The 22,400-nt window shown below is 39.4% G+C and overlaps 1 protein-coding gene across 2 annotated transcripts in view; it reads right to left on the bottom strand.

Moving 5' to 3' along the window:
- The window catches only part of OCA2 (OCA2 melanosomal transmembrane protein), a 162,160-nt gene extending 149,083 nt beyond the window's left edge, over positions 1 to 13,077 (bottom strand). For both annotated transcript variants that reach the window (XM_063150517.1, XM_063150518.1), the window contains exon 1: positions 12,804 to 13,077. In XM_063150517.1, coding sequence (XP_063006587.1) covers positions 12,804 to 13,069 — 266 coding nt within the window. In that variant the 5' untranslated portion in view covers positions 13,070 to 13,077. The remainder of the gene's footprint in view (positions 1 to 12,803) is intronic.
- Between the last annotated feature and the right edge of the window lie 9,323 nt (positions 13,078 to 22,400).

Genomic DNA, 22,400 nt, shown 5'->3' with positions numbered 1-22,400 from the left:
CAAAGACAACTTCCTTATAACTTCCTAGCAAGTAAGTTAAAAAACAGAGTGATTCCACATAACTGGTCGTTTGCATTTCACCTTGAATTATATCAGAGCCAAAAACTTTTAAAACATTGAAAGTCCCAGAGAAAAAAGTTAAAAAACCCAAACAGAATAAAAAGGCAGCTCATATCAATAAAGTATTTTCTCTTATATTTGGGTGATACTCTGTGAAATTATTCAAGAGTAAATACTGTTTTTTATCTCACAAAGATGGTGCTCTTCCCTGCAACAGTCCTTCACTTAGACCACTGTTACATATTAACATACACCTCTTACAAGCTTCAGGAAATTCATTCCATAGCCTTGAGTTCTGGTTTGCTACCAGACATCTTTTTTGCCTTAAAAGGCCTTAGAGGTCCAAGACCCTCAAGAATACAACATCAGAGAAGGAGCTTCTAATCTGTGTTAACAAGCAGCTTTGAAACACATATTTTTGACTTGTTGCTGACCAAGGGGAGACAAATTTAAGACACAAGATCTGAGTCCATTAAAACATTCAACTGAAATTCTCAAAGTAAAAAGAAGGCAGGGAAGAAAAACAACCACCAAACAAATCAAACCAAGCACCAAGGATTATAAATAACACATTCCAAAAACACTCTGGGAATTTGATTTTCTCATGCAGAGTATCATGCAAATTATATTTGGCAAGTCCCCACTAAAGTGGACTAATTGACCACAAAAAAAAAAAAAAAGAAAAATTTATTTCAGCTTCCCTTCCTCCTGATTTAAACTCTAATCCTTCTCCAGGTAAGAACATGCTGCTGTGCACTGAAAAACCAAAACCAGGCATCACATCTCTCAGGATTCAGAAAGAAATTCCGCTTCCTACACAGCAGATGGCTTTGTTTCAGTAGTATAGCTTAACTGTACATCATACTTCTTAATACACTTTTCCCTCCTAGTCAAAGAGATGGCAGACTCTTTCCTCTCAGACACCACATTCCCTTCAACCCTATACAGAATGGAATAATTTTGGTTACTCCATAGTATCACACAGGTGACTTCCTTCCATGTTGTTCCTCAAAGAGCATATTCCTCATGAGATATGTCATAATATTTGTTATGCATGTTTTAAAAATTATCACCATCCCAAAGCTAAATAAATCCTGAATACTGATCATCAAAAAAAAAAATATAGAACAATAACTCTTCACATAGACATGAAAATCTCTAGACTCACAAAAATGAGGTTACATAAATAAAACTTCATTCTGTGCTCCCAAAGAAAAAGAAAATGCAAAAAGGGAAAGTGCCAGTGTGCCTGACTTAAAAAGAAAATTCTTCATCAAGGGATTATGTGCAGAAAAGGAGAAAGCCCGTGCTGACATGGCTGCCCTATGTTAGCAGCAGCAGAACACAGCTGATACAGACAGTTAAAGACAGAAGAAATTTTACATGTGTTTTGATTCCTCAAGCAGATACAGTGCCTGAATAATGTCCTACTTTTTCAATCAAAAACACTTGTTAGCATTCTTAAAAGAATGAACTGAAACCACTATATATACATTAAATAAGCAGTTCTTGTCATTTGCCATGTGTTGAACCAGACAGTTACAGTTATTTGATTATCAACTCAAACGGATCAAACAGGTTTCGTTTTCTTGAACCAACAGTGCCTCCAAATAAGAAAAGCTTGAAACATAAAGAAAGGTGCTGACAAACACAATTCTTGCGTATGTTTTTTTAATAAAACATCTACAGAAATTGTTGTGAACAGTTGCTGCATCAACAACTTTTTTTTAATACCATCTGCACAGGCACTTTGCCAAGAGAAAATATCCATAGAGTGGGACATAGCACGAAAACCGAAGGATATTCTGACAAAATGGAAATGCAAAGGAGTCAAGTAAGTGGACACTCTTGACAGCACAGCAAAAAATAAAATAACAAAACAAAGCAATAAACAGCAAAAAAAAAAAAAAACCCAAACCCCCCCCCCCCCCCAAAAAAAAAGACACTAAAGTGCCCATTAATCAGACACTTATTAAAAGTTAATGTGAAAGTAGACCTTCTGCACCTCAAGGACTAGCATAGAATAATGGTTGTTCCATTATACAAAAATAAAAGTTTAGAGAGCAAATAATGTAGGTTCATTTGAGTCATGGCATTTAGAAGTAGGTTCTAATTGAAAAGAAATGTTTTAAAAACAGACAAATATAAAATGTTCATGAGAAGTAGAGGTCCATAGTGGGTTGTCACAGAGAAAAAAAAAACACTTTGCACTATTTTAAGGTTATGGAATATGAACATTAATTAGAATAGTGGAAGAACTGAAGGTACAGGAATTATTTCCTCCAGTAGCATTAGGAAAAGGAGTGGGCTGAAGAGAAACAAAAATACCATGACACATGGCAGAGCTAAAAGGACAGATTTTAACCTAAGAGAAACTTAAGAAAAATCATGTGGACAAATATTTAAAAGGGCATTGTTTAGAGAGGATGGACTCCATCAACATTTTTTATTTGTCATGAGGTATGGCTGCAGTCTCAGCTCTGAAGCATTATTCCAGTTTATCAATTAGTTTATTTTGGTCAATAATCAAATGCTGTAACCACAATAGGATAATGTATGTTCCTACTGGCAACTTTATTGTTAATGAAGACCCTCATTCCTGAAGAGATACAGGTGCAGCAACAGGTGAGTTCCAGATGATTAATTTTGCATCCAAGTAAATAAATTACATTACATATAAGGAAGCCAGTGTCAGTACTTAATTTAGATGACCTCAAAGTATTAAACGCATAACCTGAATCTTCTGAGGTTCATACAGAGTTTAGGAAGTATGAAGACCCAGAATTCTCTGTTCTCCAACCTATCTACTTGAGCCTAAAACATTTTCAGAGTGGCATATCAAGAAAATTAAATGATCAGTCCTACTCCAAATTGTAAATAGATCAATACATTTGTTAACAGCTTTTGATGTAGAGTTCCTGTGTGTTCTGCCTCACAAACATCAGATTTCCAGCTCAAGGAAAGCATGTCAGGTCTAACAACTACAGTGTCACTCTATCAACTTTTGTCAACAGAAAAATAGATCCAAAACTGTGATTAGTACAATGTCCATACATGCAAGTGCTTATGAAAATCTATCATTCTCTTCTGCCAAGAACAGTCTGTCTTCCATCAAAATAGGCAAGTTGGAATATTTCTGGCTATGTAATTCTCTTCAATATTTCCATTCAAGAAGGAACAGATTTGTAAGGAGTGCTTGTTGTCATTTTATTTAAGGCTAAAAACAATAGTTTTTCAAACACTGATGTTCAATGTTTTCACTCTGAAACATCACTACTTCTTACAGTTCTGATTTGGCTAAGTTTTGGCCACATACTACAGTATGCCAAGTCAATAGAACCCAAAAATAATGTCTAAAATGCATGAATTCCATTGCACCACTTTGTAGAGCTTTTTTTTTTTTTTCCATTGGCCTGTACTAGAAATCACTGGGAGGCCCAAAGTACCAAGCACAGAGCAAACTGGGAAAGAAAACACATGCTGCCAATGGATGCAACAAAACCTCACATATTGATATAATGTTACAACATAGCTCTTCTCTTTTAGCTTGTATGATTAAAGACACATCAGAGAAAACAGAAGGGAATCCCTTGGTACCCTCATTCTAGGCTTATTCTTCCTTTTGGCAGAACAATTCACTAAATTCAGGTTCATCCTTTTCACTGTATGAGGTTTACATGCTGAAGCAGCTGTGAATAGACTCCTAAAGAGGATTGCAGGTCACATGTCATTGACATGGTGGAGGAGGTAGAATTGCTCCTATCACATCTGGGAAGATTAGAAACAAAAGAGTATTTGAAACTGCCTTTTTTATTTTCTTGGCAGTAGAGAGAATGAATTGCATCAGACAACAAGAGTGGGAGGAAAAGTCACTGGAAAATATTTACTCTATGCTACTCAGGATTAGACTTGTTACAGTAAATTCCTCAAAAGCATAGTGTTTCCTCCTCAAATAGCAAGTGCAAAGCCCTGCCAGACATATGAGCTCAATGTAGCTGCCAGGGTGGCCATCTGACAGAGATGCTTTCATATTTCACCTCAGAGATCTCCACTTCAGGCAAGGGAGCTCTTGCTCAAAGAAACTCTGCTCAAGGATAGCAGGGAGTGAATGGCAGATGGACTGTGTTTACTGTCCTTACTGACTAGCACAGAAAAGACAGTAGCTCTGAAAGTGTGAGCAAAGCCTTCAGCCTTTCACAGCTGCTTCTGAATGATGCTAATTCACACAGTACTGATTCAACTGCTTCTGCTCCACTTTTTAAAACTGAGGGGCTCTAGGGGCTCTAACTGCCAATCTGTTTTATATTTCAACCTGTCCAAAAGAAATAATATAAAAACATGCAAAGAAAAAAAAAATAAAAAGGAAAAAACAAACACAAGTGCATTACTTTTGAACCTACCCAGTTCTGACAGCCCTGGCTCCAGCTCACAGTGCTGTCCTTGATGTAGCTCCGACCTGCTGTGGGCAGAGCTCTGTGTGGTCTCTGACTGCCGCTGGTCCATTAGCACAATTATTGCAGGTTGTCCCTGCAGCCCCATTAGCCCCTATCAAGCAGAGAATTGCTTGCTTTGTCACTGTCTGTAAGTATTTTGATGACTCATTTATCAGTTTTTGCTCTATTTCAGATAGTAAATCACTTGAGCTCCTTATGTACAGCAGGTTTTTTAAAAAGCCATATGATTTGCCAGACTACAGACTGTGACCTTTTTTTTTCTTACTTCAGTGGCTAATTTCTCCCATCTACATTAATCTATTTTTCCATCAACTACATTCAATTTAACATGAACCTCAGTTCTTTATTATATGACCATCGCTATCTGGGAAATTTTTGCTGCAGCTGAGGAATGATTTCCAGTGCTTTTAACACAAAAGGACAAAACACTCTAATGCCAATTAATTCTAAAGAGAGAGACATTTACAATTTGGGGCAGACTGAAAGATCCCCATTGCCAGAAGAACTGCGCTCTAAAACATCTGCTCCTGACAGCAAGCTATGAAAGGAAAAAAAAAGAAAGGAAATATTTCTTTCTGTACTCCCTTGTGGGGTGAGATTGTTTTATTTGATGAGGAATTATAGCCTTCTATGTCTTTATCTTGTTAACACGTCTTGCCTTTGTCTGAAAGACCAAGATGTAAATAATTATGAGTGCAAGATATTCAGTGTTAGCAAGGAATGCTACTTACTTGGCTGTCTGGCTTCAGGGTTTGGGACCAACAAGTTCATATTCTTGTTACCTGCAGCTTTGGGTGGAGTTGAGATTTTTTTCACATCTGAGGACTGGTTGCATCAGAGTCTAGCTTATAAACACAGCATTAACTTGTTTTTGCCTAATTCAATCCATAGCTAAGTACACCCTGCTCACACTCAGTATGTCGTGCTGTATTTCACCTTCACCCAGGGTCTCTTTGTGGCTGCATGGAAGAGTTTCCATTTGTCCTTTTCACTCCTTCTACTGCCCCTGCATTTTACTCATATCTGTCCATTTAAAATCTTCTCCTTCCATTTCTGTCTCTACATCTTCACTCCTCCTCAGCAGCTCCCCAGCAGTCTGGGCAGAGGATGAGACAAATTTTTTAGCCAAATGTTCTGTATGAACTAAGCTAACCAAGCTCTTATGTCATCACCCTGGGTATTAGACTAAATATTGCAAACCCTTCCTCTCCTCTCCCCCATCACACCTTTATATTTTCAACAAAATAACAGTTATTGGAAAGAAGAATCAAGAGTATATAAACAAAACAATGCTGATTAACAAGAAATTTTCTTATAAAATAGAATACCTGAGTAAAAGTTGCTGTTTTAATTGCTGTTTCATTATATATTTTCAAAGTCACAATTAAAGAAAAAAAAAGAAAATATGGTCTTGGCAGACTGCGTCTGGCAAATGTATGTGGATCCATACACTTACCAAGAGCTGGGAGATGTGTGTTTAATGCTACCCAGAGCAAAGCAGAAGTTGTGTATCCATTTCCTACCAAACAACTACATTATGTAAGTCCCACTAGCATTACTCCTTTTTTGATTAGACCATGAAATCAAAGTGCTTTCGTTCCTCTCCCTCTTTGCTCTGCAAAGTTCATCGGCTCCTGTTCCTCCTCAGGGTCATTGAGGTCCACACCTTAAATTTCAATGGCCCAAACTTACTGTCAGTCGTTAGATTCCTCTCCACTATTCCCTTTCTCAACTATTTTGGCTTCACTTTCAGGTCTTATTCTGCCCCTTCAGCTGCAGATCCTGGGCCCACAGAAAAGTTGCCATGTTATCATGAAGACCATTTACCACCCAAAACCAGTGCTGCAGTGCCTGCCTATATGCACGTCCACCTGATGCAGTAATGTATGTAAGGACCATGGTTTTCTTATGCTTTTTTCCCTTCTTCCTAGTCACTGTCCATGAGAACTCAATTGTTTTTCCTCACATAAAACATGCACATCTACTTGGCAGAAAAACTGGGACAAAACTGAAATCTTATTAATTAGTATAACTTGTCCAGCTGCTAATGAAAAGTTATGATTTCTGTAAATCAGTCAGTATGTCAGAGGCTGCACACTTGCACATCAGCCAGGAGCAAAACACACAAATCCATTTTCCAATTAAAAGCTTCATGGAGAGGTGTTGAGTGTCTGAGTTTATTTGCTTCATCACAGATGGCCAGCTACTCCTCATGTCAGCTATTTAAGCCCCAGGCATACCCCCCTGCTCAACAGTGACTGGCCCTTCACACCACATTTCTTTTCAAAGTTTGACTTGTTGGCTTTACTCTTCAATGTAAAAAAAAAAAAAATCTGACAATAAAAGCCTTCTCCTGTTTAAACAGGGAAGTTTATGTAAGGGAAGTGCTGTGCAGTCCCATCTTGTATATGACTGGCATCTTTCCACTACTGGCCTAAGAGGTCTCACAGAGACAAACCCCATATTACCATATTATTAACTATTAGGAAAAGGGCAGCTGCTTTCAAAATTCAACAGCTTTGTGGAATGTCACAGGCACTCAAATGAAACACTTTATTTTTAAAAGTTAGTACGCTGCAAATTCTTCACTGAGTGCTAAGCTCAGTGTTTAGCCTGACAATTGGGAAAGTGTGAAGCAGTTAATTAGTATCCCCCAATTCTTTCAACAGAGCACTCAGAAACAAAAATTAATAATGGTGGGTTCTTGTTTACAAAATGTTCTGTCAGAGTAAAAAGCATTTGAGTGGCTACATGGGAGCACTGTGATTTTAGTCTGTCAATGGCAGAATAGAAATTGTAGTATATGACCAATCTGAGATTATAATGTGAATAATTATAAGCAATTAGCACTGAAATGATGAATAATACACAGCAACAAAAAAATTAACTTAGAACACAGAGAAACTTATAATGAATGAAGGCCCTTTCTGTAGGCTTCATTAACAGCAGAAAGTATGTCAAAATCAGTCTTTAGCTGAACACACCTCTTTTGATCAAATGAAGTCAAACACTCTAAGTTACATCATATAACTAAATTTCAGTCTTGTTTCTGTTACCATGGCAAGGTTCCTTTTTCCCAGGAAATGCAGAACAGCGAATTAGAAGAGGGCAGCAGAATCCCACAATAACTTATTTATTTGCCTATTGTGCATAATATGGTCTTTCTGTTTTACTTCCTACTATTTAACCTAAAGTTTTGCTAGAGCTGCTTATTGCTTCTTTTGAGCTTTTCAGGCTTTGAATAGTTTTTTATGATATTGTAGAGGCAACAGCAGGAAGCTTTAATCTAAGCTGAGAGAGTCTCAGCAGTTCATGCCCTTACACAGTTTGCTCATGATAAGCTGTGCTGCAGCCACACACCTCCTTGTAAGCAATAAATGTTTGAGAGGGTGAACCAAACTAAATCAATTGGCAGAGTTGGACTCTACAACTCCTTCCATATTATTTGTTTACTGTAGTGTCATAGCATTTAAAGATCCACATGGGGAATCAAAATGCAGAAACATTTACTATGGATAAGAAATGAGAAGGAAGGCAGAAGTGCCATCTTTCAGACAGCAAGCAAGATAACTTGAGAATGATGAAGGTGGCAGTTTGTTATGAAGTCATCTATCTGTCCTGGACTCTTCTCTAATGTTTGTGTGATTGACACTAAAATCAGAATGGTTGTTACACAAACAGGCAATTATGATGTGAAAATGATGCTTTCTCTGTTTGACTGTTGAATAGATGATCCCATTTTGTTCTAGTGGCCAAAGATCAAAGCCTTAGGATGCCCAAAAAAAAAAAGTAGTTTTATTGTTTTGAAGAGGATTTTTTCCCTTAGTCTTTTCCCCTGTCTTTTAAATTGTCACATAAATTAAAGAAGCTTTTAAATTGTCACATAAATTTTACTTATTTAGACAGCAAGCATGTCTTCTTGACATCTAATTCTAAATCCCATAAATGTCTTTTAAAAGTAGCAATATATCAACATAATTAAAAATCAAAATTGAGATTTATAATCCCTTATGGTTAAAGGCATAACTTCACTCTCATATAGACTTTTCACTATACAGTACCTTCTCCTCTTCCAGTTTCTCCTGCTAACAGCAAATAAAATTACAATCTTCCTGCTGTTTGATACAAACCAAGGATTCAATAGACACGTTTAATTCACTGACCTTCTCACTGCAAACCGATCCCCCTACTGATCCTGGGAGATTCAGCAAGAGGTGGATTTGGTTGATTGTTTTTACTTTTTATTACATAAGTGAAACTGAGGGACAGGAGAAATGCTGAAAGAAATAGTTTTGCTTGCTGAAACACATTTTCAAGCAGATTTTAAAAATTTTGAGGGTTTTGCTTTTTTGGTTGTTTTTTCATTATCCTTTAGATGGATTTTCTTAATGACTCTCAAAGAATAAAGTCTTCTAAGGACTATCATATTAAATGGTCATAAAACTCCAGGGCCAAATTCATCCAAATATAACTTCAGTGGAGTAATGCAAAGTAATTACTTACATGGAATTAAGAATTACTATTCACTTCATTTCTACAGATTACCTTTAATGCTCATGAACTCCTAAGACAAAAATAGCTGACTTCACCCTCTTCCTGAGAATCACAAAGGAGGATTTCAGATTTGGTTCTTATGAAACCATGCTGTTAAGTTCTTCCCATGCAAATAGCACTGATAATGATGAGACCAAAGAGCCTTTTTGGGGGCCACATTCTGTATGTACAGAGACATGGTGGAAGGGAGCAGCCTGTGTCTTTAGAGATGTCAGTGCTGACCTAAGAGTGTTGCCCTTGCTGCCACAAAGCAGCGTGGAATCTTCCTGCAAGGTAAGGAGCTCATGAAGGTGGTTTGGACCAAGGTCCATTGACTGTAAAACTCACTTTCATGTAACTGTAATGAAAAGGATCCTGGTAAAGCCATTGTTTAAAGTCTGAGGAATCTGAGAGAAATTAAAAATCAAAATGCAGACTTCATCACTATATTTTGGTACCTTAAAAGCTGCATTTCTGATAGTTCAAAGTACACCACAGTTCAGTGCAAACATACACCTAGGCCAGCTGCATTCCAACTGAATAGAATGTCACTGGAGCTCATTCTTGGTCCACTTCAGAGAGGCATGCCTACACTGCCCACAGCAAGCAGGACTGAAGAAACTGTGTTGTTCACAAGAAGGCAGACAGGCTTATTTCTAGGGGAAGGACACTCTGGAAATACAGGATCATTGGAGTGACCACGGTGGATGGCCCAGATCTCCTCACACAGAGTCAAAGGAACCTAAGGCAATGCAGTAAAACCTGGAATTAGAAGGTACTGCTCTTCAACATGGAAAGTAAATAAGAAGGCATGCTGACAGGCAGGCAGCCCAATAGGTACACTAATCACAAAATACCTGCAGCACTGTGCTGCAGTCAAACAGAAATGCTCGGTCCAAAATAGAGTGGACATCTCTTACCGAGGGTAAATGGCCCTGCTTAAACAAGAATACTTTCTTAAAGTTAACTTTAGAGAGCGAGATAAATCCCCTGTTCCATTAAATAGATTCTTTGGAAAGTCTTGTCTCAGTATACATTTGAAAAATTTAGAGAACCAGGAATCTTATCCTGAAAGATAATTCAGCAATTTAAGTTAAGTAGATGCATTAAAACAAACCATACAGATGTGCCAATTTAGTGAATCACTTTATGGGGAAAAGAAATATTTGGTGTCCTCTCTTTTTTAATTATCAGTAGTTTTATTTGCAAGCAAAAGAACAATTTACATTGAAAACTAATTCTAACGAAACTAATCAAAAAACTTGTGACTTTGCAAAAGATTATCCAGGTTTTTACCTGCATTCTGTTGGGTAGTCCCAATGATTTAAGGGTAATTGCTCACATAGAGTGGTGATACAGGTCACATCAGTATTTGAACTGTACCTGATGTATATTGGTTAAAATACATGCTAAGGAGAGACTGATAAGTTTAATCTTCATGCCAAAAAAATCAATACTGGAAAAGCAATAGGCAAAGATCAACAAGAAAAAATTTTGAAAGAGCCTTTTATGAGCCCTAAAATACTGCTATTGAAGATTAGATATACACTTGTCTGAAAGGGAACATGGGTATGGGTTTGTCTATTTAATTGTACCTCTCTTCCTAAATCACACACAGTAACTCCAGTTTACTCAACGCTAACTGTGTTAGCAAAAGACTTGGAGTTACCCCCTGTGCTCACAGGAAGGAGAGCTCCCCCATGACCTAGTATTTGTCATGTCTGGCATCTGAGACCAGAGATGACTGCCAGACTGGTTCAGAAGTTCACAGAAGTTGTGTATCACTACAACATGAATTCATATCACTCACTGAAAAATAATAGGAAGAAGTTAAGCCAGAATGGTGAAAGCTGGTCCATAGGAATACAAATCTGGATTTCATTCAAGTGCCGGGATAGTAAACAGGACAGTAAATAGCACTGGCAAACACAGCTTTAGCAAGATATAGATGTGAATTCACAAAGGAAACACCCTGTCTTCAGATGCACTCAGTCCTTACCTTCTCTTGCCTTGCCTTCCTCCCATCCTCACATATATATTGTACTTACCATGCTCTTTCAGAATAGGACATTAACTCATGCCTTCACATACTGAACTGAAGAAACTTTTAAAAGATTTGTTTCTGCCAGTAAAAATTCTTAATCAACACAAAAAATCCTCAAATACTCAAAGAAAAATCTAAAGGATTTATGGGACTTTTTTGATCAAGCTGATAATTTGATTACTTTTTTAATATTTGGAAAGCATAGCTATAATGACTTCCAATTCTCACTCTGACAGAAACATATTAAAAAATTGACTGGGTTGGCTGTAGATCTCTATGCCATACTTATGATGTGTCTAAGTAAAAGGCACAACAAAACTCACCCAGCTAGCCTGGCTGTCCTTTGCTCAGGTCAGGGAACTTACCAAAATGTCCCAAACTTTCTTTCTTCCCAAGATAAGCACATTTCCTTCTAACTGAGCTGCAAGGGCATGGTACAGATCTCAGCCCTGCTCATCAAATCAGAGATGTCACTAGCACAGCCACAATTATGGGGAGCCCTAGGATTGCATCTCCCACATGACAGGATTTTCCTGATTTGTAGCCACACAACAAAGGTCTCCAGCATCAGGTTCCAGATATTGTGCAGGCACTGTACTTCACAACTGCAGCTTAAGCCTTGCTCAATGCAGACACTGCCAGGCAGCACTTTGAGGCCTGTGCTCTGTACCTAATCTGGAATTTGGATTAGGTACAGCACTTCTCTCTCACTTTAGGTTTCACTCTAAAGATGCTCAAAACTACCCAAAAAAGTTGACAGTCCACCCTGGCTGCCTTTCACTCACTGTGGTTGCTGCTGGTTCAAAGCTTTCAAAATCCACCTGAAATATTTTGGGGTCTATAAATTATTTCTGAGTATTCACAAATAGAATTGCTGATACTGTACCTGTCTCAACAGGAAAGATTAACACCCCTGCCCAGCAACCTGGACCTTTCCTGGTGTGGGAGAGGGTGCATGAGAAGCACACACTCTGTCCATTTGATGTGTGGTATGTCAGCTGTCAGAGTGGTGCTATACTGTGCCATTTTAGTGTTTGCAGCCTCAGCTGTAGGGATTCTCTCTCTGTCTTTATGATGCATTTTTCTGAAAGAGGCATGTTGTCATTATATTGCAAAGTCTTCACATCGTTGTGTCCTTAGCGCAAGTTTCATACCTCCTTGATGTTTCTCGTGGGCAACTCCTCCAAACACTGACTCTTTCTTCATCTGACAGCAGCCAACTGACTCCAATTCCCCTCAACCAACCACTCTACTCTTTTATAACACTCTTCTTATTGGCTACAGCTGTGGCCTGTTAAAGTCAGGGCTGTTCCCAATCTCTAATAATTAATCCAGCTGCAACTCTTTAGGGGGTAAGATTACTTTCTATATTTTCTTATATTCTATCCTCCTACAGAGGTATAGGGGGATGTGAAAACTATTTAATCTCTGTGTGTTTTCTGACACAAAGTAGAGAAGAAAAAACAATTGTCTGATCTTGAAACACAGCAAAATTGGAGTGTGGTGGCAATTAACACTGAGATTAATTTAGAAATCTGGTGATCCATGACCCCTCTATGGCAATTACAACTGCCCTGATGTTCCATTAAGGTTTTGCCTCTTTGTGTCAGTGGGAGAAATATTGACTTAATGAACATATGTATCTGTCCTGCAAGGATATAAAAATTAATTTTGATTTGCAAAAAAAACATTCTGTTTGTTTTTATTCTTACCTTCCCTGCATGGGCACAGGAGTGAAATCCTTCCCAAGTGCAATGCAGCCATCCTCCCTTATTGCTGACCTTTCACACAGGGTCTGTGACTCTCCAAGGCTTGCTACCATGCCATGATACTCTTTAAATAACTGCAGCTCATTGCAACTTCTGGCGACTGGCTTGGCTGCCACCTTTGCAGATAAAATGGTTTGATGTGACGATGTCTGATTCAGCTCCATGTCTTGTTTAGAAACTGTACTGTAATCTTTGTTATCCAAGTACATCTGTCCCTGGGGGGGCGTTCTCCTAAAAAAGTGAAAACAAATATACTTGGATTAAATTGAATGGGCTCAATGTTTACTGCAGGACAAGCATGTTAAAAACGCCAATCAGATTTCTTTGAGTGCATTTTTGAGAATTTCTCTTGTTCATTTATTTACACCAGGAACAATGTTTCAAACGTCTTTGCAACTTCAAAATTAGCCACTATAAGCACTGAATTTGATAAATAAATGGGTCATCTACTTCACTCATATCTACCATTATTTTCTCCCAAAAATCTCCCAGTGACTTGCACTGACTTATCCCATAAAGTAAGGAAAAACATCTCTGTATTAGTGGCACAAGAGTCGCTGCTGCAGAACATCTTCCCAGCTTACAAGAGCACTGCTTCACCACCACCACACAGCTTCTCTCCAGCAGCTGTGGTGACAGCAGTCTCATGGAAGCCATCACTCTCCATCAGGCCTTGTGCTCCCTTGGAAAGCCTTATCCTGCTGCACATCCACCACAGATGGTGGACCCTCATGAAGCAGAGCAGGTACGTGAGTTTTATGAATAGAGTGTGCCATTCCAGCAGTTGCCAGAGGCTTTTATGAAATGTGAATCAAACCTTGATGAAAATGAGGTTTTATGATGTGATTATTAATGGTGATTATAACAAAAAATAGTGCATAAGAGTCGAAAAGCTTTTATGTTCTCATCATTAAAATTCAATCTGAAAAGTTATAAAAAGCACTTCAGAATCTCACAAAGTGCACAACTCAGACATGACGACTGAATTAAAGATCAGCCTGTCTCAAACACATGCTGTGGAGTTTAATCATGGGAATATTTCAGCATAAAGTGCCAAAGCAACTGCAGAGGACAGCAAAAGCTTGGGAAACAGGCCTGTCAGCCTCCAACATCCTTCAGGTGGGGAACATAGCCTTGTCAGAGCACATACCTGCTCCTCCCTGCAGAGATCTCAGCACAGGACACTTAGCTACTCCTGCAGGGCTGTGGGGCAAAAATAGCACAATAATAGGCTCTGCTTCAGTCCCAGTGGGAGGAATCACTTGAAACTGAAATGACAAACAGCTAATTATGATTTCATGCAGGTTTGAGCTCTCATGGCCTTACAGATTAGACGGGAGTGGAAGTGACTGAAACAAAAAAAGTCTGCACATACAAGCCACCACAAACCCAGGTCTTGACCCCAGGTAAAGGCAGGCTTGATAACTAAATCTAAATCAGAAATTCCCCAGGTGGCAAAACCTTCCTCAGTTCTGTATTTCTATTTCTTTCTATTTTCAATGCCCTTAGTTCTCATCTCCTAATATTTTTCACCTGTCCTTATTGTCCAAGCAGATTGACACACTGGACTCTTCCCATCATTGCACAGTAGCTGGAGTACTGTGTCCAGTCCTGGTCCCCACAATTCAAAAGCTATGCACAGACTAGACAAGTCCAAAGGAGGGCCACAAAGATGATCAAAGAGCTAGAGAATCTGCCCTATGAGAAAAGACTATAGGATTTAAGTATTTTCCTCCCTCAAGAAGAGAAAGCTCAAGGAGGACCTCGCTGTAGTTTCAGTAGTCAAAAGGTGAATACAAAGAAGACAGGCTCTCTCTTCACAAGCAGATGCACAAGTAAGAAAAGAGGCAATGGACATGAGTTGCATGAGGATAGGTTTCATCTCAATAACAAGAAAGAAATTTTTTGCAGGAAGAATAACAGCAACAACATCCCCAGGGGTAGAGGTCTCATCACTGCAGATTTTGAAGGCACAACTGAACAGGCTACATGATCTCATTGAGGCTCCCACAAAAGGTTAGACCAGATGGTCTTTTGAGGTCCCTTCCAACATGAGTTGCTCTATGAGTCTATAGTTTACAGCCTGAAAAAGATCAGCATAAATAAGTTTTTTCTTAAATGTGTTTTATTGATTTTCTTGGAAGGGAGAAAAATTAAATGAAGGGTAGGGAGAGTGTGGTGTACAACTGAAAGAAAGAAGGTAGCATCTACTGCTTTCACGGGGCTCCCATATTCAGATATGGCTAGCATACACCAAAAAACACCAAAGACACTTCAGTTTTCAATGGCTTATACCTCTCCTCTAGATATTTCTATCAAGGGACCCCAGGTGTAAGGAGCACAAACCTGGTTGAGGTAAAACCAAACATACTGCAAGTGAGCTGGTCCAGTGCTTCTCCATGGTTTGAAAATCACAGAGCTCTTGTGATCAAAGACAAAATCCTGAGTGAAAGTGCTGGAAAGCCAGGTTTGCCACTCGCATGGAATCTAAAGCTGGGAGGTGTTGGGAGGGCAAACACACTGCAGAGAGGCATCACTGCCCCACCAACATTTTATTGTCATCTCTGGCAGCCTGCTGCCCTACCAGGCAGTAGGTTTGTCTGTCCTAAAATTCCAAACTCTCTTCCTTCCAAAAAATAACTTTGAAATGCAAATACTTCCAATTCCAACAAGAGGAGATAAATGCTTTTGTCTTCAATCTCACTTTATATATATATACTGATTTTATTAAGATACTCTGCAAATCATAAAAGAGACATTTATTCCATTTATTGCCTATTTATTCCATTTTTCATAACATTTGGCTTGTCTGAGTTCCTACGGTGAAAATACACAGATTTTAAAATTATGTCATGCTGTGGAAATGCTAAATATACAGCAACTCAGGCTGTACTAGTTTTTAAAAGACAAAACTCTGAACACAACCTCTGAAATTGACCCTTTTTGACCCTCCAAGTGGGACTTTTTTATCTTGACGTGAACAGAGACCAAACCAGACAGGCTCTTGTATGTACAAAAGCCTTAGCTTGAAAGACATTTCTTTTCAGAATTAACGTCAATGAAAAAATAAAAGAATGTCAAGGACAAGAAGCTTGAGAGAAAATCTGATGTCTAGTTAAAAACCCATAAACTGCTTTACTGTACATTCACAGAAGCTTTGCAAAAAAAAAAAAAAAGTAACACAGCATCATTTTGCCACAAGAGCAGGCATGATTGTGAATGCCTATGTGGCTAAAACATTGCTAAGGCAACTATCTCCATGGTATCTAAGCTTCTAAGACATCAGTGCATCCAAGAAATTCTCAAACGATCACATCTCCCTCTAGTTACACTTCAATATCTTCTTCTTTTCTCTTACCTTGCAATGCCTCAATCAGCAAAGAGACATAGATGAGATGCTATCTTGTGAAGGTAAGGAGAGATTTTAGCCAAGAAAAGCCTATTTTGGGTAACTTTTGGAGCTATGCACCAGCAAGAGTTTTTAGCCACAACTAGAAACTGGTCCAGCAACCACCCATCCTGTGTTTGGCTAATACAGTGATACTAAGTAAATTGAATAAATAAAAGAGCTAATACAGTATTTAAACCACATTTGTCACCCTTTTTCATCTCTTTCATCCAAGCAGCTGAACATCCATTCTAAAAGTACTAGTGGAGAAGTAATTTTTTAGGTGCAAATAAGATCAACAGGTTATGTTATTTTATTTAAGAGACTTTTTGCATTTAAAAATTAAGAATTTTATCTTAGGGTCGAGAATTTAATCTTAGAGGCTATGAAATATCACATCTGCTCAAGGTAATGCCCAGAAATAATGTTTCCTGTCTTGCTCATGCTATTATTTATCAAAGCCTTTTTCCCCCAAGACTGGAAAAAAGAAATTCCTCTGCACTGTCACCTTCCCATTTTCAGGCAGAAACTGAAATTCTAAAAATTTACTAGCTGAGGATAGATGCGTATGTTCTATATATACATTCTCCTACAGACATGCATTTCCCAACAGCTTCCCCACAAGTCAGAGCTGATGCTGTCCCTCCTGCGGCAAAGACACCTGCAAGTGCTCACAGCAGCATGGAGGAGAGTTGCTGCTCTCAGCCTGTGGCCCACAGAAACAGAGCAAGGCTTCAGCACTGCAGCTCAGAATTCCTCCCACCACAGGCTTATCCTCACATGGCCATTGGTACACATAACCCTGGCCCTGCCATCCTGGGCACAGGGAGATGAAAACTCAGCTGAAAACCTACCCCTAGAATCACAATCTAAAATCACACACACACTCCCGCAATGCCATTGCCAAATCATTAATTTATACCTTTTTATTTTGAGTAAAGTACTGCAGTATCTAATGTTGCCATGTGCAAACAAGAACTCTTGGTATTTAATTGGTGTGTTTTCTCTTATAAATTGGAAGTGTCTCTAGCTGTAGGGAGGCAGGAAGGCTGGTTTGGATACACAGAGTGTAAGAAATCCCTCTGACATCTAGGACTTCACAGTTCCAGTGCTGCTATTCTCCACAAACCCCTGCCTATCCTACATAAAAGATCTCCATTATCTCACAGGATGATGTTAGAGACTGCAGAGAAAAAAGATGTGCAGAGCTGTGACTGTGGTCACAAGGGTTTGCAGGTGAAGAGAGAGGCGAGAACGTTGATTCCATGATCAGAAGGCTTGATTTATTATTTTATGATATATATATTACATTATAACTATACTAAAAAGAAAAGGTAGGAAAAGTTCTCAGAAGGCTAGCTAAGCTAGGAATAGAAAAGAATGATAACAAAGGAGCTCTCTCCAACTCTGTCCAAGAGAGTTCAGTCCTTGATTAGCCATTAATTGTAAACATCCAAGATGGGCCAATCACAGATGCACCTGTTGCATTTCACAGCAGCAGATAACCATTGTTTACATCTTGTTGCTGAGGCTACAGCTTCTCAGAAGGGAGAAAAATCCCAAGAAAGGATTTTTCACAAAAGATATCTGTGACACAGAGCAGACGTCTTGCATGACTGGGAAGATGACGGAGCATGGATGTACAGAGTGGGGCTGCAGGACAGCCCACAGCAGATCATCACCACTGACCTGTCCATGGTTTTGGGGTTGTCTTTTTTTGCCATCCTCAAGTGCCAAGAAAAGCAGTGGGGTAAACCTTTCACATAATGCACCAAACATACAAATAAGACTCCATTACTTCCCTGTCTAAGATTCCTGTCTAAGACTCCCCACTTTTGCTCCCCATGATTTCTTCGCCCAGGGCTGCATGGAGGGCTATTTAGCAGGTGGAAGCAAGGTGATGGCTTGTAAGAGGCCTTGTCTCCATCAGTCTGCCCAATAAGAAATGGTTTCAAACTTCCCCCAAGAGAGCTGTTCCCAGGTGGTGGCTCGCAGGCACACCCAATGCTTAAACCCTGTTACCTTATATTCTCTCTCTCATTGGGTTTTAAAGTGTTTCAAATACCACACTTGCAAACTGGCAGAATTTAACAGCTTTCAGCAAGTTGCTGCATTTCCTTAGTCAAAAGGAGGGTGTTTGCCTGAGAGCAGTTCATTTTCCTAATCCATGTACTAGATGCTGAGACCTACTGGATGTGGGGCAGCATAGTCATCCCTGTGACCTCACATTCCATTCTGTTGATCTGGGACAGACATTCTCGTGTCCAGGAATGTGAAAAAGGAGGACTTGAGGACTTCAGCAGAAGACCCTAAATCTCAGGGCAAGATAGTCTTTGCTGCACTTTAGTGCCTTCCTGTAGCTGGGAGGCAGCCTGTGCTGGCACAAGGCTCCTAGGGGTGTCCCAACTCAGCAAAAGCAGGCCTAACTGATGAGACCCTGCTGCTCAGACCTTACTGCTGTGTTAAGGCAGCAGCCCCTGCTGCACACAAGCGGCCTTGTCTTCATCAGTGCCTTGGCTGCTCTCAGGGCTGATGGGGATCCAGCACCACAGCTCCACTGGGGGATGCTGACTGAAATAGGACACAGGAGTGATCTTGCTGCGCTCAGGGCCAAACTCGGCCTCTGCAAAGGCTGAAGTCCCCAGTCTCCTGATGCTGCTGTAATCCAGCAGCTGCTGAGCCTGGAGACATGGCATTGCCTTCTGGGGACTGGCACTGCCCAGACTCCCACAGAATTCAGGGAGGCCTGGGAGTGGAGGCCTTACAGGATGAAGGTTCCTCCCTGCAGTGAGGTGGTAGCCAGGCTAGAGAGCCCTGAGAAGAGAAGGGAGTTTGTAAATCGGGATGCGGGTTAGAATAAGTGGGTCTGCAGCAGAGGGGAGGTGAGGGAGGCTGAGGGCTTTGACAGAGTGCATGGACGGAGTTCAAGGGCTTATTTGTACAGACATGACTAACAGCTTAAGAGGGGAGACAATTTGCAAGAAGAAGAAACAAACATACAAACACACAAAAAAAAGAATCCACAAAAAAACCTACATCAAAAAACCCAACAAACAAACAAACAAACAAACAAAAAACCAGGAAAAATCCTCATAACATCATAACATTATGGCTAAAACTTCGGCGAGCCATACGCGGGCACAGGCTGCCGCCTGCTGGCTGCCTGACCACAGGCCACAAACCGGTTTTCCCCGGGTAAAAAAAAAAAAAAAAAAAAAAAAAAAAAACAAAAAAACACAAACAAAAAAGAACTCCTTACAAAGTCCAATTTTTAAAGCCTGCAGCACCCACCTGATGGTACCTGGGTAAAACACCTGTAATCAGCCAGCGGGAGCTGCTGCTGCGGGCACGGGAATGCTCTGGCACAGCATCCCTTCGTGTGCAGGTGCAGTGGGAAGCAGGTTCCTGTATCCTACAGGGAACTGACAGCAGTGGCTCACACACCAGCTACTGCAGCCAGGCCAGGCAGACCTTAAGAATTTCATGGCATCACAGATCTGTTTGGGTTGGAAGGGACTTTAAGAAGATCTAGTTCCAACCCCCTCTCTGGTAAGGGGCACCTTCCACTACACCAGGTTGCTCAGAGCCTCATCCAACCTGGCCTTGAACATTGCCAGGGATGTGACACTCAGCTTCTTTTGGCAACCTGTTCCAGTCACTCACCACCCTCATAATAAAGAATTTCTTCCTCATATCTAATCTAAACCTACTCTCAGTTTGAAGCCATTCCCCCTTGTTCTATCTCTACATGTCCTAGTACAAAGTCCCTCTCCAACTCCTTTGTAGCTCCTTTGGGTACTGGAAATTGCTATTAAATCTCCTCAGAGCCTTCTCTTCTCCAGGTGGAGCAATCCCATCTATCTCAGCCTGTCTCTACAGCATGTGCAGGTTACTCTGATTAAAAGATGCTTAGAAACCAGGCAGTTATGAAAGGAAAGTAGACTCACTCTACTTCCTGTCATAACCCAAGCGTAAACCTAGAGAAGATTTTTTTTTTCTCCTTAAGCTATGCTTTTTATGCCATAAAGTTAATGTTTCTGTATTCTCTTAAAAATGAGATTAATATACCACATCTCAATAAAGATAAATAGCCTGCTAAGGAGTCCAGGGCCTTTCATGGCGCTTCTGTGCAAGAATGTGAAACGAGTCACACTCATGAGTTAGACTTCAATACTCAAACTCTGCTAGAGGACTTTTGAGAGCTTTATACTACTTCTCTTTTGCCCTTCATAAACTTTCCTTACATGGTCATGGGAAGACAATGAGATCTCATGTTCTTAGCTCACTTTGAAGAGCTTCTGTGGGTTACTGTCAAGGGCTGAAGGTAGAAACAGGCAAGAAATGCCAAACCCTGAAACCTCTGTGAGGGTCTTCAGTCTTTGAAATCTTTCAGTACTTTGAAATTTTCAATGTCTTCCAACAGGTCTCTATTGATTAATACAGATTGATGAAGTTATTTTATTTTAGGCATGTCAGACTAAGTATTTAGTAGTGTTCTATGCTGTTATTTGGTGCATATGAAAGTATTCATAGCATCCTTTTTTTAGTTGTGAGCAAGACAGTAGGAAGAGGTTGATTAGCTGGCACTATATTTTGAAATTGTTAAAATAAACTGGTTACTTTCTGCTTCGTTTCCAAAATAAAAAAGTAGGATGACAGGTGGAAAAGAAATATCTTTACAGGGTGAGTGGTGGAGGACTTTCTTAGCTTTATTTTTCTACTGAATATTTTTCTAATAAATATTACATGTTCACAACTAATTTTTCTTTAGACATTCAAGTTGAACACTAAGGTCCTAAAAACAAAGTGCAAGGAAAAAATGTGTTATTGCCTCCCAAATGGCATGCCTAGATGATTGTTATTCCCACAATGTCAATTGTTCTTATGTTTAATTTGATAAACTGCAGGTGCTTGAAATTGCTGCAGCAGCTAGAATACTGATACACAATAAGGGTTCATGTCACATTTCTTCTGTATGCTTTTAGCCTAAATTTACTTCATATAAAAGGTGATGAAAAGGAGTCTCTTTGCACTAAGGAATTAGAGCCTCCATATGCCTTGGCAGCTGTATGATGGAAAAAAGATGCTGCTAACAGCTGCAGAAGAGTAGAGTTCACAATATTGCTGGTGTCTCCTTATTGCAAACATGCAGCAAAGCAGAACAAGACTTTTTCCTGGAGGAGCCAGGTGCAAATGGAGGTAGCAGTGGGATAGACTTGAAGTTTTCAGCTGTCCTCTTTGCCCTAGTATTATCAGGACTTTGGTTTATGAAATACCCACTGGTGCAGCAACTATTTCAAGTGGCAAACAAAGCCGCATACTACTTTGGATTATATAATTATACTTTTGAAAATTATTGTAAAATTTCCATAGCCTGATAATATGGCTGGAATTTTTACTCCACTGCAGGTAAGAATAACATTATTTGTTATTCATAATACATCCAAGATAATTAAAGCAAAGAGTGGACATTAAGGGAGATAAGTATTTTACATAGATTCATTTCCATATTCAATGCTCAAAAAATGTTGCCGGTTTTGTTTACTTTTCTTAAATATTGCTTTATCCATTTAAAAATTTGTTTCCTTCCTGTACTAAACAGTTTCATGGTTATATTCAGAAATTAATTATCACCACAGGACAAAAATATTTCCTGTTTTACATTTATTTTTGCAATGAATACAAAAAGAATATTCTTCTGAGACAGTCATGGCAAAAAAAAAAAAAAGCATTCTGGGAGCCAGACAGTGACTTTGTAAATGGATGTAGCTGTACTGATTTCAGGCATCAGTAGTACTTCTTTGCAGACAGCCAAAGGGATATGGTTCTGTTCCTATCAAATTTTGCTTTGGTTTTAGCCAGGAAGGGGTCAGACCCAACTGAAATAATAAGTCTGTTTGGATTAGAAATTTCAGTGGTATTCTAATAATCTGTTCTGGTATAAATCAAAAACAAACCAAACCTACACTGAGAAAGCAAGGGTGAAAATAAAAACAGATGCATTTACGTCTTTCTTTTTTGGATTTGAGCACTCTGTTTGCACCCTTCTGCTGAGCAGAGCTTTTTACCTCCCTCACTGTAAATGAACCTGCTTTTATGTGCATTCATATTTCTTAGACACAAATGTTCACACAAGAGAAGGAAACACAGCA

Source organism: Melospiza melodia, chromosome 2 (assembly GCF_035770615.1).
Source record: "Melospiza melodia melodia isolate bMelMel2 chromosome 2, bMelMel2.pri, whole genome shotgun sequence".
NCBI lineage: Eukaryota > Metazoa > Chordata > Aves > Passeriformes > Passerellidae > Melospiza > Melospiza melodia.
Note: the sequence above shows the minus strand (reverse complement) of the source record. Positions and strands in the feature narration are given on the sequence as shown.